The sequence below is a fragment of the Rhinopithecus roxellana genome, chromosome 14, assembly GCF_007565055.1.
Source record: "Rhinopithecus roxellana isolate Shanxi Qingling chromosome 14, ASM756505v1, whole genome shotgun sequence".
NCBI lineage: Eukaryota > Metazoa > Chordata > Mammalia > Primates > Cercopithecidae > Rhinopithecus > Rhinopithecus roxellana.
Genome location: NC_044562.1, coordinates 61,363,513 through 61,376,661, shown reverse-complemented (window position 1 = coordinate 61,376,661; position 13,149 = coordinate 61,363,513). Strand labels below are relative to the sequence as shown.

Sequence of the window (13,149 nt, the reverse complement as noted above, 5' to 3'; positions counted from 1 at the left end):
TCCAGGTGTGCTGACAGCACTCCACCTCAGTGGCCCACATCGCTCTGCTTCTCTGCCGAGGACTTTTCTAGCAACAGTGTGTGCAGGGTAGCCTCAAAATGCTGGTGTGTAATGTCCCCAGGTCAACCCCTGTGAGTGTCAACTTGACTGGATTGAAGGATGCAAAGTATTGATCCTGGGTGTGTCTGTGAGGGTGTTGCCAAAGGAGATTAACATTTGAGTCAGTGGCCTGGGAGAGGCGGACCCACCTCAGTCTGTTTGGGCACCATCTAATCAGATGCCAGTGCAGCCAGAATAAAGCAGGCAGAAGAACGTGCAAGGACGAGACTGGCTGAGTCTTCCCGCCTTCATCATTCTCCCGTGCCAGATGCTTCCCGCCCTGACACATCAGACTCTGAGTTCGTCAGCTTTTGGACTCTTGGACTTACACCAATGGTTTGCCAGGGGTTCTCGGGCCTTTGGTCACACACTGAAGGCTGCACTGTCAGCTTCCCCACTTTTGAGGTTTTGGGACTCATACTGGCTTCCCTGCTCCTCAGCTTGCAGACGGCCTGTTGTGGGACCTTGCGATCGTGTGAGTCAATACTCCTTAACAAACTCCCTTTCATATATACATCTATCCTATTAGTCCTATACCTCTAGAGAATGGTGACTACTACAACCTCCACCCAAAAAGAGATGAGGGTCAGTCCATAAACGCCCAGCTTTCTGTTCCTCATAGCATTCTCCCCAATTTCTCAGTGGGTTTCCAGGGGGACTGAGCCCCAGTTGCTCTCAAGGATAACATGCTTTTTGTTAATGCACCATCCCTTGACTTGCCCACTTCTTTGTCTTGCTTCTCAGTGGCCTCATTTGTCCTTCCCACACACCTTCCCAAACAAATAACTGCAGCCAAAACTTGGTCAGGATCTGCTTTTGGGGAACTCAAAATAAGGCTGGTTTACAAATGACGAGTCAACCCTTCAACAACAGCTCCTATCAAATGTGACTGTTTTAAATGGAGTCTTTCAAAACAAATATTCTTTCCTAGATATACAAGTTCCACCAATTTCTTTTTATTTTGCTATTTCTGTTTCTAACATCTCTTATAAAATTCATGTAAATGCTGGGAATTTACTATTCTCTTGAAATCAAACATGCATAGCCAGCTCCCTTTGCAGATGCCCAAATACCTTCTCTCAGATGACCTTTTGGCAACAGCAGCATGATTTTCACAGAGACATCTGACATAGGCAGGAAAACAATATCAGCTTTCCAGGTTGAGCGATACTTGGGTGGTGTCCCCATCGTGCACAGAGGCCCTTGAATCGCTGGCCTTTTCCCATCACTTGTGACCAAATGCCTTCAAGCTTTGACAACTAGATTCCAAAATACTACTTATTTGGTGTTTTGGTCTTTAGCAACTTTATGCCCACCATAAATTTGGGTCGAATAATCGGGAATACCATGGAAAAGGATTTCTGAACTGGCTCTGCATGGGGTCTCGGGAATGCTGAGGGGTGGCCCAATGCTGGAGAGCATGATTCCAAGAAAACAAGAAGACCCCAGGAATTCCATGGATCTTACAGCGGCTTACCATCAGTATTCAGCTCCCAGGGAAGGGGAGGCACGGGCAGCAGCAAAGCTCAGACCCAAACTAAACCGAAGAGGGATATGGCAGAGGGCAGCCTCTGGACCGGACCCCCTGGCCTGGCAGTGTCGGCAGTCCCCAGCTTCTCTGGAAGCCACACCCAGATAGGTGGAACCCTGAGAGCCTGGCTCAAGCAGAGCAGCTAGGTCCCACTGGAAATCTGACCACCAGGGAAATTTGGTGGGAAAATACGAACCGTCTCCTAAAAATGAATCGCCATGGGGGGAAGAAATTTAAAATGGTTCTTGAGGGTTCAAAACACTGGCTTTCTACAAAAAGGCTGGCACCCATTCATAAGTGCTGTGATTTCTTTTTAATCATGCAGAAAATTGTTAAGAGGGAATAAAAGTAGAAAGCACTTGTATTTAAAAACCCAGCAAAGCTGCTGCTGAAAGGATTGAGATGTGCTCACAGTTGAGCACAAAGACATCCTCGTGACTCGGCCTTGGAGCCCAGGCAGGCCGTACTCAGCCCAGGCCACCTTCTGCACAAGCCCTCAACATGTGCCAGAGTCCCCAGCTTCTCCAAGTTCTTCCCTAAGCCAGAGCAGCTCAGGACAATGAGAAGAGATGGAAAAGACTACAATGAAAGGAAGGAGAAGGATAGAGACTCGCTGTCTGAGAGTGATGGAAGGTCTTGGGGAGGGTCATGCAAAGGGCATGCTTTGTTCTCGGAAAAGACACATGGCTCAGATCTGACTTCCAGAGAAACAGCCAGAAATGTCTAGAGAATGGCAGCGAGGGTGCCACAGGAGCCAACCTTGGAGCTCTCGAGGGCTTCTGGGTCACCAGAATCCTCCATTAGAACATAGCTGGGTGAACTGGACCACTCTGACCCTCTGTTTCATCATCTCTAAAACCAGAACAATGACCACTACTGAACGGCACCACCTAAGATGTGGGTGAAACACCGAGAACAGCACCTGACCCACAAAGGCTTCTGGATAAAGGTGTGCTGTGTTCGTTAAGGTCACACCAGCTGCTAGAGCAGCCCAAGACCTCAGTCTCTTACCTCAATAGAAGTTTATTTCTTAGTCACAAAATCCAAAACAGGTGTTCTTTACTGGCAGGTCACCTTCCACAGGCCAGGCTGGAGGCTTCCCCAGAGAGAGCTGAGCGGATGTTAGGATCAGGGACGTGTCAGGGTTCAAGGAAGGACACAGTCCTTGGCATAGTCTGGCAGAAGACGCGTCTGGGGAAGAGAAATCCACGAGCTGTCAAGGGGTCAGGAATCCTGCAGCTCAGATCATGTTTTGCGGAACCCTAAGTTAGAACAGATGATGCAACGAAGGATTTTGTTGTATTTGTTCTGTGGGAATAAATGGAAAAACCGCTCATCCACCGCCTGAGCACCTTGCGTTACCCCCTGGTTAGCAGCACACACAGCTTAACCAGCCACTCACCTGGACTTCCGTCACTTCCTGCTTCTCCTGACTCAGGTGAGACAGTGGGTGTGATTGTCCCAGCGACCTTGAGCAGCCCAGGGACATGTACAGAGAAGCTATGCATGGATAGAGTGAACCAAGAATGGCAGGGATGGGCGTGCTGGCAATAGGAGGTGGAAAGGGAGAGAGGGTTCCACCTCTGGAGCCCTTGGAAGTGAGTCTCCCAATGATGGGCCCTGCTCCAGTCTATTGTAACATGCCTTGAGCAGACCATCTAGGTATGTTACAAATATTGTGTCCTACTCCTGTACCTTGGGCCTGACTACTCCCCTGAGTTCTACACATGAGTATCTGCAGGTCTTTGCCAAGAACATTTTCTTACACCACAGAAGGCCCCTTTGTCAGCGTGCCTGCAAGCCAAGAGGACCAGAGCATGAATGTCTCAGTGACCCGTGGAAACTTCACCCCAGCTCCTTCACCCCTCTGCTGGGCTACGAGGCGCAGTGCCACAGGTGCTCCCAGGGTTTCCCCGAGGGATTAGGCTCTGGGCACCCACAGTGGATGCTGACTATACACCTCTTAACAGTGCTCTCCCCTTCCTTGTCTCACTCTCCATTTCTCAGCCACTCTGTGACTTCCTTCACCTCCCAAATAAACCACTCACACCCATATCCTTAGTCCCAGGAGCTGCTTCCAGAGGAACCCAAAAAGGAAAACCAGATTGCGATGCTCATTTTAGGTCCATAGCAGATCAAGTCAATACGGGGGGGATCCCTTGGGAAGCGCAGCACTCGGTCCATCGCTATGGGAGCTGGGCCCAGAGCCCTCTGCTGCTCAAGTTCCTGTAAGAGGCTGGTGTTGGGTGCCTGGCGGATTCCACTTTCCCAGGGTTGGTCACTAAGGGCCACCACTCAGAGCACACTGACCTCAGCACACCATGGTAGCTGTTGACATAGAAGAGGACTGGGGAGAAGGTCATGGCGGCCTTGTGAGGACTAAGTAGCGCTTCTGAAAAGGGCCACACTCCTCTCTCCTTTCCCAATAGACCAACTGGCAAATTCATCCCCTGATTCCACATAAAACAGTTTTGCTGACACCCAAGTTTCCTGTAATTCCACCCTCAGCACTTGTCAGGACATATGTATTTTATCCAATAAGTTGTTTCCTTCGTAAGTGGAACTCAAGTGCCACCTGAGCATGCATGTGTTGGTTTCTTGTATTATTTCTGAAGACAGAAAAAAAAAGTCTTTAAGAAAAACAAAAAAATGAAAGATCTTGTGCTTTGTCTTTGAGACTCCAGGAAAGGGGTAGGGGGTTGTGGGGAAACACTGAATCTCTCAGCCATTGTGAGAGGGAGCAAATCAACCCCCTGGGAAAGGATCACTGTGGAGAGGAACAAGGGAGGAGGCTGAGGCTCTGGGGGCAACCAAGAGTTAGAGGAAAAGATGGAAGCCAGCCTGGCTCTGAAAACCAGAAACACTGCCAGGACCCAGCAGCAGGAACACCTTCCACTTGGCCATGGAGCACTGGAGCGTGTGGGGCTGAATCCACAAAGCGGGGGATGCTTGTCTCCACCCGGTCTCTTTGCACACTGGCTGATAAAGCTCTTTTGCCTCCTCCACTGGAAACAAAAGGATGTTGCCCAGGTCCATGGGACCAGAACCGAGCTCAGCGTCCCGAGCCTAGGGGTGATTCTGATCATCGTTGCTATGGAAACAAGACAGCCAAGAACGCCACACTCAGGAGACTTTCAATATACTTTATTAAAAAGTTTCTTTGTATAAATTTCCTAAAAATTTTAAAATTAAAATTAAATCCCCTCCCCCCTGCACAAAAAAAAAAAAACACACACACACACACAACATTAGAGGAATGCCAAAAATATTCTCTATTACAACTTTTTTTAATTCTTTAATTGAGGCATTGGTCCCAACGGTGCATGTAGATTAAGGGATTTTGCTTCCTTCTGAACTAGATCATTTGTTAGAGGCTTTAGAAAAAGAAAATTAGCTTGAAATCTAATCCAGGAAACTGGGGGCAGGGAATGAAAAAGTTGGTCTCTTGTTTCTCCACGATACACAGGCTTCCCATCTAAAGTCATGCTTAACTAAAAGGGAAAAAAATGAACCAAGCAAAAGTATATAGAGTAGCCGTGACATCTGCGTTATTTTCTAGACTTTACATTTGCCTGCAACAGGCATAACATGAAACTCCAGAGGGAATTTGAATTGATAGGAATGTTCACATAAACACCAGCAGTGGCTAACTGTTACACAACATTCAAAGTATTCGAGAGAACTGCCTGGAGACGGAGAGCGAGGGTCCACAGACACATTAGCACCATACTGATAGGTCATGCAGCAGGATGTTCCCTCCTCGGTTCGAGTGTAAATCAAAGCATGAAATGATACAGTGCAAGGGAATCTACACCCGGAGCTTCTGCAGAGACGAGTTGGCGACGGCTGACTCCTTCTTCTTCAAGAGGTATATGATGTTGGCCAGCCACGCTTAGGTTCCCATCGCATTGATGACTCCAGGTTTGGCAAGCACTGAGCGTCGAGAGAGGGGGTGGGTGGGGTGGGGTGAGGTGAGGAGTCAAGAGAGGAGAGGAAAAGCCACATTACTGACCCAAAAGGGCACTGTCATTATCATGACACAGTCCCGCAGCCTCTGGTTTCCATCACCTGTCTCACTTTTCTACTCAGTACCATCAGTGGTCCTCTGTGACCTTCTTGGCCTGGGGCTGGGGATGTCTGTGAAATCTGATTCCATTCTTTTGCCCTGCACCATGTACCAGGCCTTTATACGAACGGAACTCTCCCCATTCTGGCACTGACCCCAGGGTCTGTTCAAAGTGTTTATTTTATTACCAGTTGAACTGTGCAATACAATGGAGATACTGGATGGCCCCAGTGACAACATTGTTATTTATGGGAAGCAAAGTTATTTAAAGATAAATTTGTGGGGGTTATTGATCTTTGGTGTTATCTGTAGTTGTTCATCATATTATTTTCGCAGGAATCATTTTTGGTGCAATATTTTACAAATAACAGCAACTTAATAACATTTCTGAAGAATGACGAGGGACAAGTATGTTTTTAGAAACCCAACATAGGAATTCAAAAAGAAATGCCATGGGTTGTATTTGAACCTCTTACTTATCTGAGGATACAATTTATCTTCTTTTTCATATGTATTATAATTGCACTTCTACTATTTTTCAAGGTGACTTATTGCCCTGAATCTCTTCTCTTATTTGCAAAAGCCGTAAACACAAGGAAGAATCACTCACCAGGAGCGCAAACCTTTTCACATTCTGTCTGTGATCCAAATTTGTTTTCGTTTCCGCCACAACCTCCATACCAGAATCTTGCACAGCTTTTGGTGTTTGGATCATAGTACCATTTTAATATGAAATCCCTGCAAGTTCCTTCGTCTTTTGGCAACTTGCATATATCTTTAATAACAACATGAGAAAAGGACATTAATGAGAACATGTGTGTTACTCTGCTCCCAGTGCCGGGGTTGATAGTTTGATGAACCTACTGTGGGTAGAAGGAGAAAAAGGAAGAGCTTCCTTCCAGGTGAAAACTCCCTAAACCTGCTCAAATTTCCATTTCCTCGCTGCCATATGGACATAGGAATCACTTACAGCATTGTGAGAGATAGATGAAATTGTATCAATGAAAGGGCTTCATAAACAGCACTCAGAATCCCAAATGTTGGCAATGGTTATTGAATAATTTTAAATGAAATGAATTGTTTTTCTCCTTTCCAATCACTGGGCCATTTGCCCTCCAAATCCTTCCATGTTAAATCCCCAGAAAAGAAACCGAATTTTAAAACCTCAGGGTTTTATATTTCTTGGCAAAAAGGAAATTTGATTCTGTTGGAATATAGATCAAAAATAAGGTTCTACCTTTCATTACAAGCCAAGTAGACTGAAAATTAAAGGTAAAGCACAAAAGAAAATCCTTTGTGAGTGTGTGTGCGTGTGTGCGCATGCATGTGTGGTAGCCAAGGGCCTTTGTGACCTGCCAAATGAAACGCGTAAAACGAAGAGCTAGCACCGATGTAAAATTCATGACGGCAAAAATGTCACAGAGCAGAGCTATTTTGAAGAAGAGAAGCATTCTTTTTCCAGTTAAGGAAGTTTACGTTTCAAATGCACACGTCTGATGTAGCCCAGCTGCAAAGTAAAGCGAAGGTCCCCTCGACGCCTGGAGAGAAAAGTTTACAGTTCACACACAGCACGACTCCTGTTTACAGAGTTTTCTGGCAAACTCCAGATTGTTCTGGGAAAGAGAAGCATTGATGTCAACTGTTATCTCTAAGTTTGAAAACGTAAACCTTCTTTCTCCGAAACTCCCTGGAGCCAATAATTCTGCATGTTCCTGTGAGGAGCTAACAGGCAGGAATTATCCAGCTCTCCCCACAAAGGGCTACTTCTCCACCTCCTTTGTCCCCAGCGAGGCAGGCTGCTCACAGCTGCGGAGGTGGTGAGCAGCTGTGCTTCAGATAGATACCGAAAAGGACAAAGAAAACCTAAGTCTTCAGTGGATAATCATAGCTTGGATCACTCAGGATGGACCAGACTCAAAGGTGCATAGGACTGAGGCTCAGAATTGGTCTAAAACATTTCCTGGTTGCTGCTGTCACCCAATGCCAGGCTGGTGGCTGGTGGTTCCACAGTTACAACACCTCCTAGTCGCAGACCCTCTCCGGGCCCAGAAAGCCAACAGTTCCCCAGAGAGCCTTTGAGGACTCCAGGAAGTCAGAATAAAATGAAGACAATTTACAAAAACAGCCTTCTTTCTCTCAAATATGCCAGTAACTGAAGGAAAATGCCTGGCTTTCAAGGAAGGCCCTGGAGGGAACTGACAAGCCAAAGGTTATTTAACCATCAAAACTTGTTCCTCATTTACCGGTGGGTTCCCTGATAGAGTGAGGCCCGTGTCAGATGATCTCTCTATTCTTCCTTCCTTCCCAGAGTGTTGGTCGATGGACCCTATTTGCTCTATTTTATTTGTTTCAGGTGCACTTCAGTCCTGACCATCTGTGTTTAGCTGTTCAGTTCCCAGTCCCCTGGGCTCTGCTGAACCAGTCACGAGAGGTCTGCCCAGACCCTCGGACACCCAGCCCGCAGACGGCCTCGCAGCAGCGTGCTCCACTCCCTGTCTGATGGGCTTCTCCAGCTTCCTTGGATCTCCACCCTAACCCTCTAGTTCCACACCATGGCACTGGCGTTTTCTGCCCTTATTTCAGTGAGAGTCACTGCTGAGACTCTAAGATTTACTAGTGGAAAATAAGGACACTGTTACTGTGGACAAGCAGATATTTGGAAAACCGAGAGAAATATATTAGTGAAGTGAGAACCCAACACTATTCAGAGACAAAAACCTGGACTTCTCCACTTCTGAAGTATGAAAATGGGGGATTTTATGTTCTTAAGAAGCCTTCTAATGCAAACTCCACATCATCTTGACTTCTGAGACCCATCGTTTTGACTGGACTCTCCTCAGCTATGAATGTATATGTTAAAGCAACTGTTTTAAGCAAAAAAAAAAAAAAAGAAGAAGAAAGAAGAAGAAAGAAGAAGAAGAAGAAGAAGAAAGAAGAAGAAGAAGAAGAAGAAGAAGAAGAAGAAGAAGAAGAAGAAGAAGAAGAAGAAGAAGAAGAAGAAGAAGAAGAAGAAGAAGAAGAAGAAGAAGAAGAAGAATAATTTACATGTCCTGGAGTACAAAGGGAGATGGCTTGCCCTCGTTGAACTTAACCTGGACTTTTCCCTCAAACCACCTGTCTTTGGATGCAATGGTTGTTCATCTTTTCCCTCTGAAATAAGTTTGCCCCCCAGGCATAACCTGTAGGAAGCTAGAGCCTTCTCTTTATCTGAGAGGAGTGGTTGGCTGAGTCTTCCTTAATTTGCTCTTCCTTACTATTGAGAACCTAATGGGAGCCTAAAAGACAATAGGGACTGAAAAGTATCCACAACCTTCCCCAGTTTCCTAACCTAGAATAACAATGTACATAAGTTTGCTTGGAAAACAGAGAGGTAAAAGGCTGCTTGACTCAGACCACTGTCTGCTGAAACTTCCTTACTATTGGTCATTGGGCTTCAGGAAAGCATCCAAATAGAAGAGAGGAAATGGAGGCAAGCACAGTGTTAGGTTAAGACCCTGTTCTGGGAATCCCACCTGTTCCCAGAAGCCACAGGTGCCTACCTAGAACATCCTAACAACAACCATTCAAAAACAGTGGGGTGCGAGGCACCTTAAGCACCACAGTCCGTTTTTGTAATAAATATTTGTGGGAGTGGATGCACCTGTGCAATGCAGGCACCTTCCCACAAGCAATAATATTCATAGAAAAAAAAATAGGAAGGCTGTGCACTGGGTCACTATTGGTTTTCATCAAAAGCCAGCAATGCTGTCACAATGAGAATCGTGTAACATATCTCTCTATACGTCCTGAATGCTTGACAATGCATATCTGTTAACTTTATAATCAGCAAAAAAATATGTATCCTTCAAAGTGGAAAACATATTGATTGGCAAATCTTGTCTTTTTCATAGTTTGAGATTCCCATAGTGTTTCAATGCATTTTTAAAGGCATCAGCTTTGACATTTCCAAATCACTATGTAAGTACTTCCTTGAGCAAACTGAAGGAAGGCAGACTGAGCAGTGTTTACACTGCAATCATCAACATGTTCCTCATCAGTTTAATGGTGCCTAAAACAAGAAAATTCAATCACCTTCTCACTCGGCATTGTTGTTACGGTATAAAGTGCTTCCAAACCTTGGATGCAGGTATGATTTGCCTGAACCAAAACACTTTCTGCCGTCTACATTTTGAGCATTGGTCAGTTCAAAGGGTACCAAGGAAACTTACTAAATTTTTAACTTACTTAATGTATTTATTTATTTAGAGACAGAGTCTCACTCTGTTGCCCAGGCTAGAGTGCAGTGGCATGATCTCAGCTCACTGCAACCTCCGCCTCCCAGGTTCAAGTGATTCTCCTGCCTCAGTCTCCAGAGTAGCTAGGATTACAGGCATGAGCCATCACGCTCAGCTAATTTTTGCGTTTTTAGTAGAGACGGGGTTTCACCATGTTGGCCAGGCTGGTCTCGAAATCCTGACCTCAAGTGATCCTCCTGCCTCGGCCCCACAACGTGCAGGGATTATAGGTGTGAGCCATCACACCCGGTCAATTTTTAACAGCTACAGAATGTAGCTGTGGTTAAATTTTGGACCCTTTACTCTTTCAGATCTTGACCAACAGACTTCTATTTTTTAAGACTTCAGGATAAAAAACATCTCTTTGGTCTCATTGTAACCCCCACCCGGCAACTAACCAGAAAACATCCTTACACAGCAATGAACAACAGACAGCCTGGAGAGGACCATTTCCCAAATCCCTGTAGCTATTTAACTTACTTCAGCCATGGGATTAGTTTGTTCTTTAAATTATTATTAACATAAAGTCAGATATTTTCCCCAAATATACCATTTTATGCTAATCAATGATATATATTCACATGGAACATGGCTAACCAAATACTGTATTTCATCCAATATAAGATATCTTAATTTTATGGTGCACTATTATTTTATATTCCACTAAGTAACACAAAATACTACCAATAAACCATGATATGTTGTTGTCAATTCTAAATCACATTTCAGTTTCAGAAGTGTCCCAATGGAAAAAAAATGTGCATCTTAGAATCAATAAGTAAAATGTTAGTAAACACAAAATAATGGTTCCTTCAGGGGTATACAATTGGCCCAGTCATGTCTACTTGGACAAAATGTGATCAGTTCTACAGATTACTAATTTCAAGAATAAATAATAAAGGACATGATGATTTTGTTAGTTATTTTGTCTAGTTTCTGCATTGAAACTTCTTTAACACATGTGATTAAGCCAATAATTTGGGATTCATTTTGTAATATTGCAAAAAGTAACTTTAACTTAGATTTTTGTTGTTGTTGCTTAGAAACTTCAGAGAGTCTTAGCTTTAGTAGTAATATGCATAGAAAATATCTATCCAAAGCTTCCTTAGTTAAAAATGAGAAGAGAGAAGAGGGAGGCAGTAACAAAAGCCTAAAACCAAAATTAGTAACTACATAGCACTGTCAAAATCAGCAGCGACAAAGCAGGTGGTAGAAAGGCCCAACACACCCATGCTTTCAGGAGGCCAGGGTAATGAATGAAAGATCCATTGCTGCTCAGTGCCATTTACAGGCAGCAGATGTGTGGCAGAAAAGTGTCTGGAGTATAATTCTTTTAGATGCTGAGCAAAGCAAAAAGCAGAGTGAGATATTTTGGTGGGGGTTCATTTGGTTTTATTTTTTAAAAATACAAATATTAAGCATTTAAAATCAAATCATGTAATATTGCAAAGCTGGGATCCTGAGTGGTTGCCCTCAGTATATGATGCCCTAGGTATATTAACGGAATCAAGGTCTATTAACAGAATCAACCTTCATGTCAAAGGCGAGAGTCTCCCTGCCACACACCAAACAGGGCCAGACCTTGTGGGGGACAAAAAATCCCCTAACCAGACTGCCCTCGCATTACATGCCTGACTCAAATTCCTGATAAACAAGCGTCTATTCAATGTTATTGTCAAAATGGGCCAACATTAACATATGCAAATGAAAACCGATGGTAACACTGGTCCTCTCCTCTTCCCCTGCCTTAGGTGCCCAGGACCAGGAACCTTTTCATTTCAGGGTGTTTCTGCCCACAAATTCCTTCACAGATTCAAACACAGGTCACCAGGTTCCCAGAATCCAACGTGATAAACTATGAAAAATACAGGTTCTTAAGACAGCATCTTTTATTCACAGAAGTAAAACAGCAAACGATAGCACCTACTGTTTAATACTAAGAAAGGGACCCATCTCTGTCAGTGTTTCTAATTAATAGATGCTGCAGAAAGTGAGAGAAATTAAAATGCACACATGTAAATATAAAAAATATATTTGTAAAATTTTGTTTTGCCTGAATGGTCTAGAAAATGTTTATTTGGAGAAATAATGCATATTGTGGTCATTGGAATATGGATGCAAAATACACATGTAACTCCTGAGTGAGCATGCAGTGACTATTTTTTTTAAGGTTATTTAATAAAGAGTGACTCATTATCACTCCTTTTTCTATATCCAAAAATACATAAACCATTAAAAGATTCTCCCCCCACCCCAGGGGAAATGGTTAAAACGACAATTATAGGAGACTGTGAGGAGGGGAGGGAGAGAAGTCGGTAGGGGGTGGGGGGATAAGCATTCCTCTCCTAATTCTGGTTATCCATTTTGAATTTTAGACATTTTTAAGTAAATGTCCCATTTATTAGGTCAGTGCAAAAGTAACTCCGGTTGTCACCATTACTTTCAGTGGCAAAACCGGATTTACTTTCGCACCAACCTAATAATTCAAAAAGAGCTCTCAAAAATGGCATGCCTGTGTGTACACCTGATACACGCATCAGGCCGAGGTATGTTCAGTGCTTGTTTTGTTACTATGAAGTAATTAAGTTTAAGAGATCAGAGATCAATTATGCAGGGCCTTGTTCTTTTTTTTAAAAAAAAGTAATTTATGTCTTCACTCTGGGCAGGAAAACACACATATGCACGTGTACACACATACACACACACACACACACACACACACACGGGAAACGGTGAGAGGACATTCACATCCTGGGTCTGAGGGGTACACACATACACACACAGACACACACATGTGAAATGGTGAGAGGACTTTCACATCCTGGGTCTGAGGGTTATGCCCCAATTAGTATGAAGGAGAAAGGTTTTATTTAGATTCATCTGTATCAACTACTTGTAGCCTTGAAAGAAACACAAGCCCCAATTTCAAAAACTCTTTTCTCTTTATCACAGGTAGACAGACGATCTCAGTGTTAAAGGTCTGGATCAAAAGCGACTCGATCACAACTCAACATTAAAAAAAAAAAAGAAAAAGAAAACAGCCCAGCCAGACCCTTGCTTAAAGATTTTGTTGTTTATATTAACTAGGCACTGTTTATACAATCTTGTCCCTTCTGGACCACACATAAGAGAATCAAAAACATCCCCAAATCTTGCTGTCTAGTTTACTCAGTATTGAT

At 43.9% G+C, this 13,149-nt stretch overlaps 1 protein-coding gene across 6 annotated transcripts in view; it reads right to left on the bottom strand.

Annotated features, from left to right (window-relative positions):
- Positions 1 to 4,760: 4,760 nt before the first annotated feature.
- COL6A3 (collagen type VI alpha 3 chain) overlaps positions 4,761 to 13,149 on the bottom strand; it is a 91,745-nt gene continuing 83,356 nt past the window's right edge. For 5 of the 6 annotated variants that reach the window (XM_030916462.1, XM_010357930.2, XM_030916464.1 and 2 more), the window contains 2 exons: positions 6,307 to 6,471; positions 4,761 to 5,563 (listed from right to left, as the gene is read on the bottom strand). In XM_030916462.1, the coding sequence (XP_030772322.1) occupies positions 5,523 to 5,563; positions 6,307 to 6,471 (206 nt within the window). In that variant the 3' untranslated portion in view covers positions 4,761 to 5,522. The remainder of the gene's footprint in view (positions 5,564 to 6,306; positions 6,472 to 13,149) is intronic. The other variant, XM_010357927.2, reaches the window with a different exon arrangement.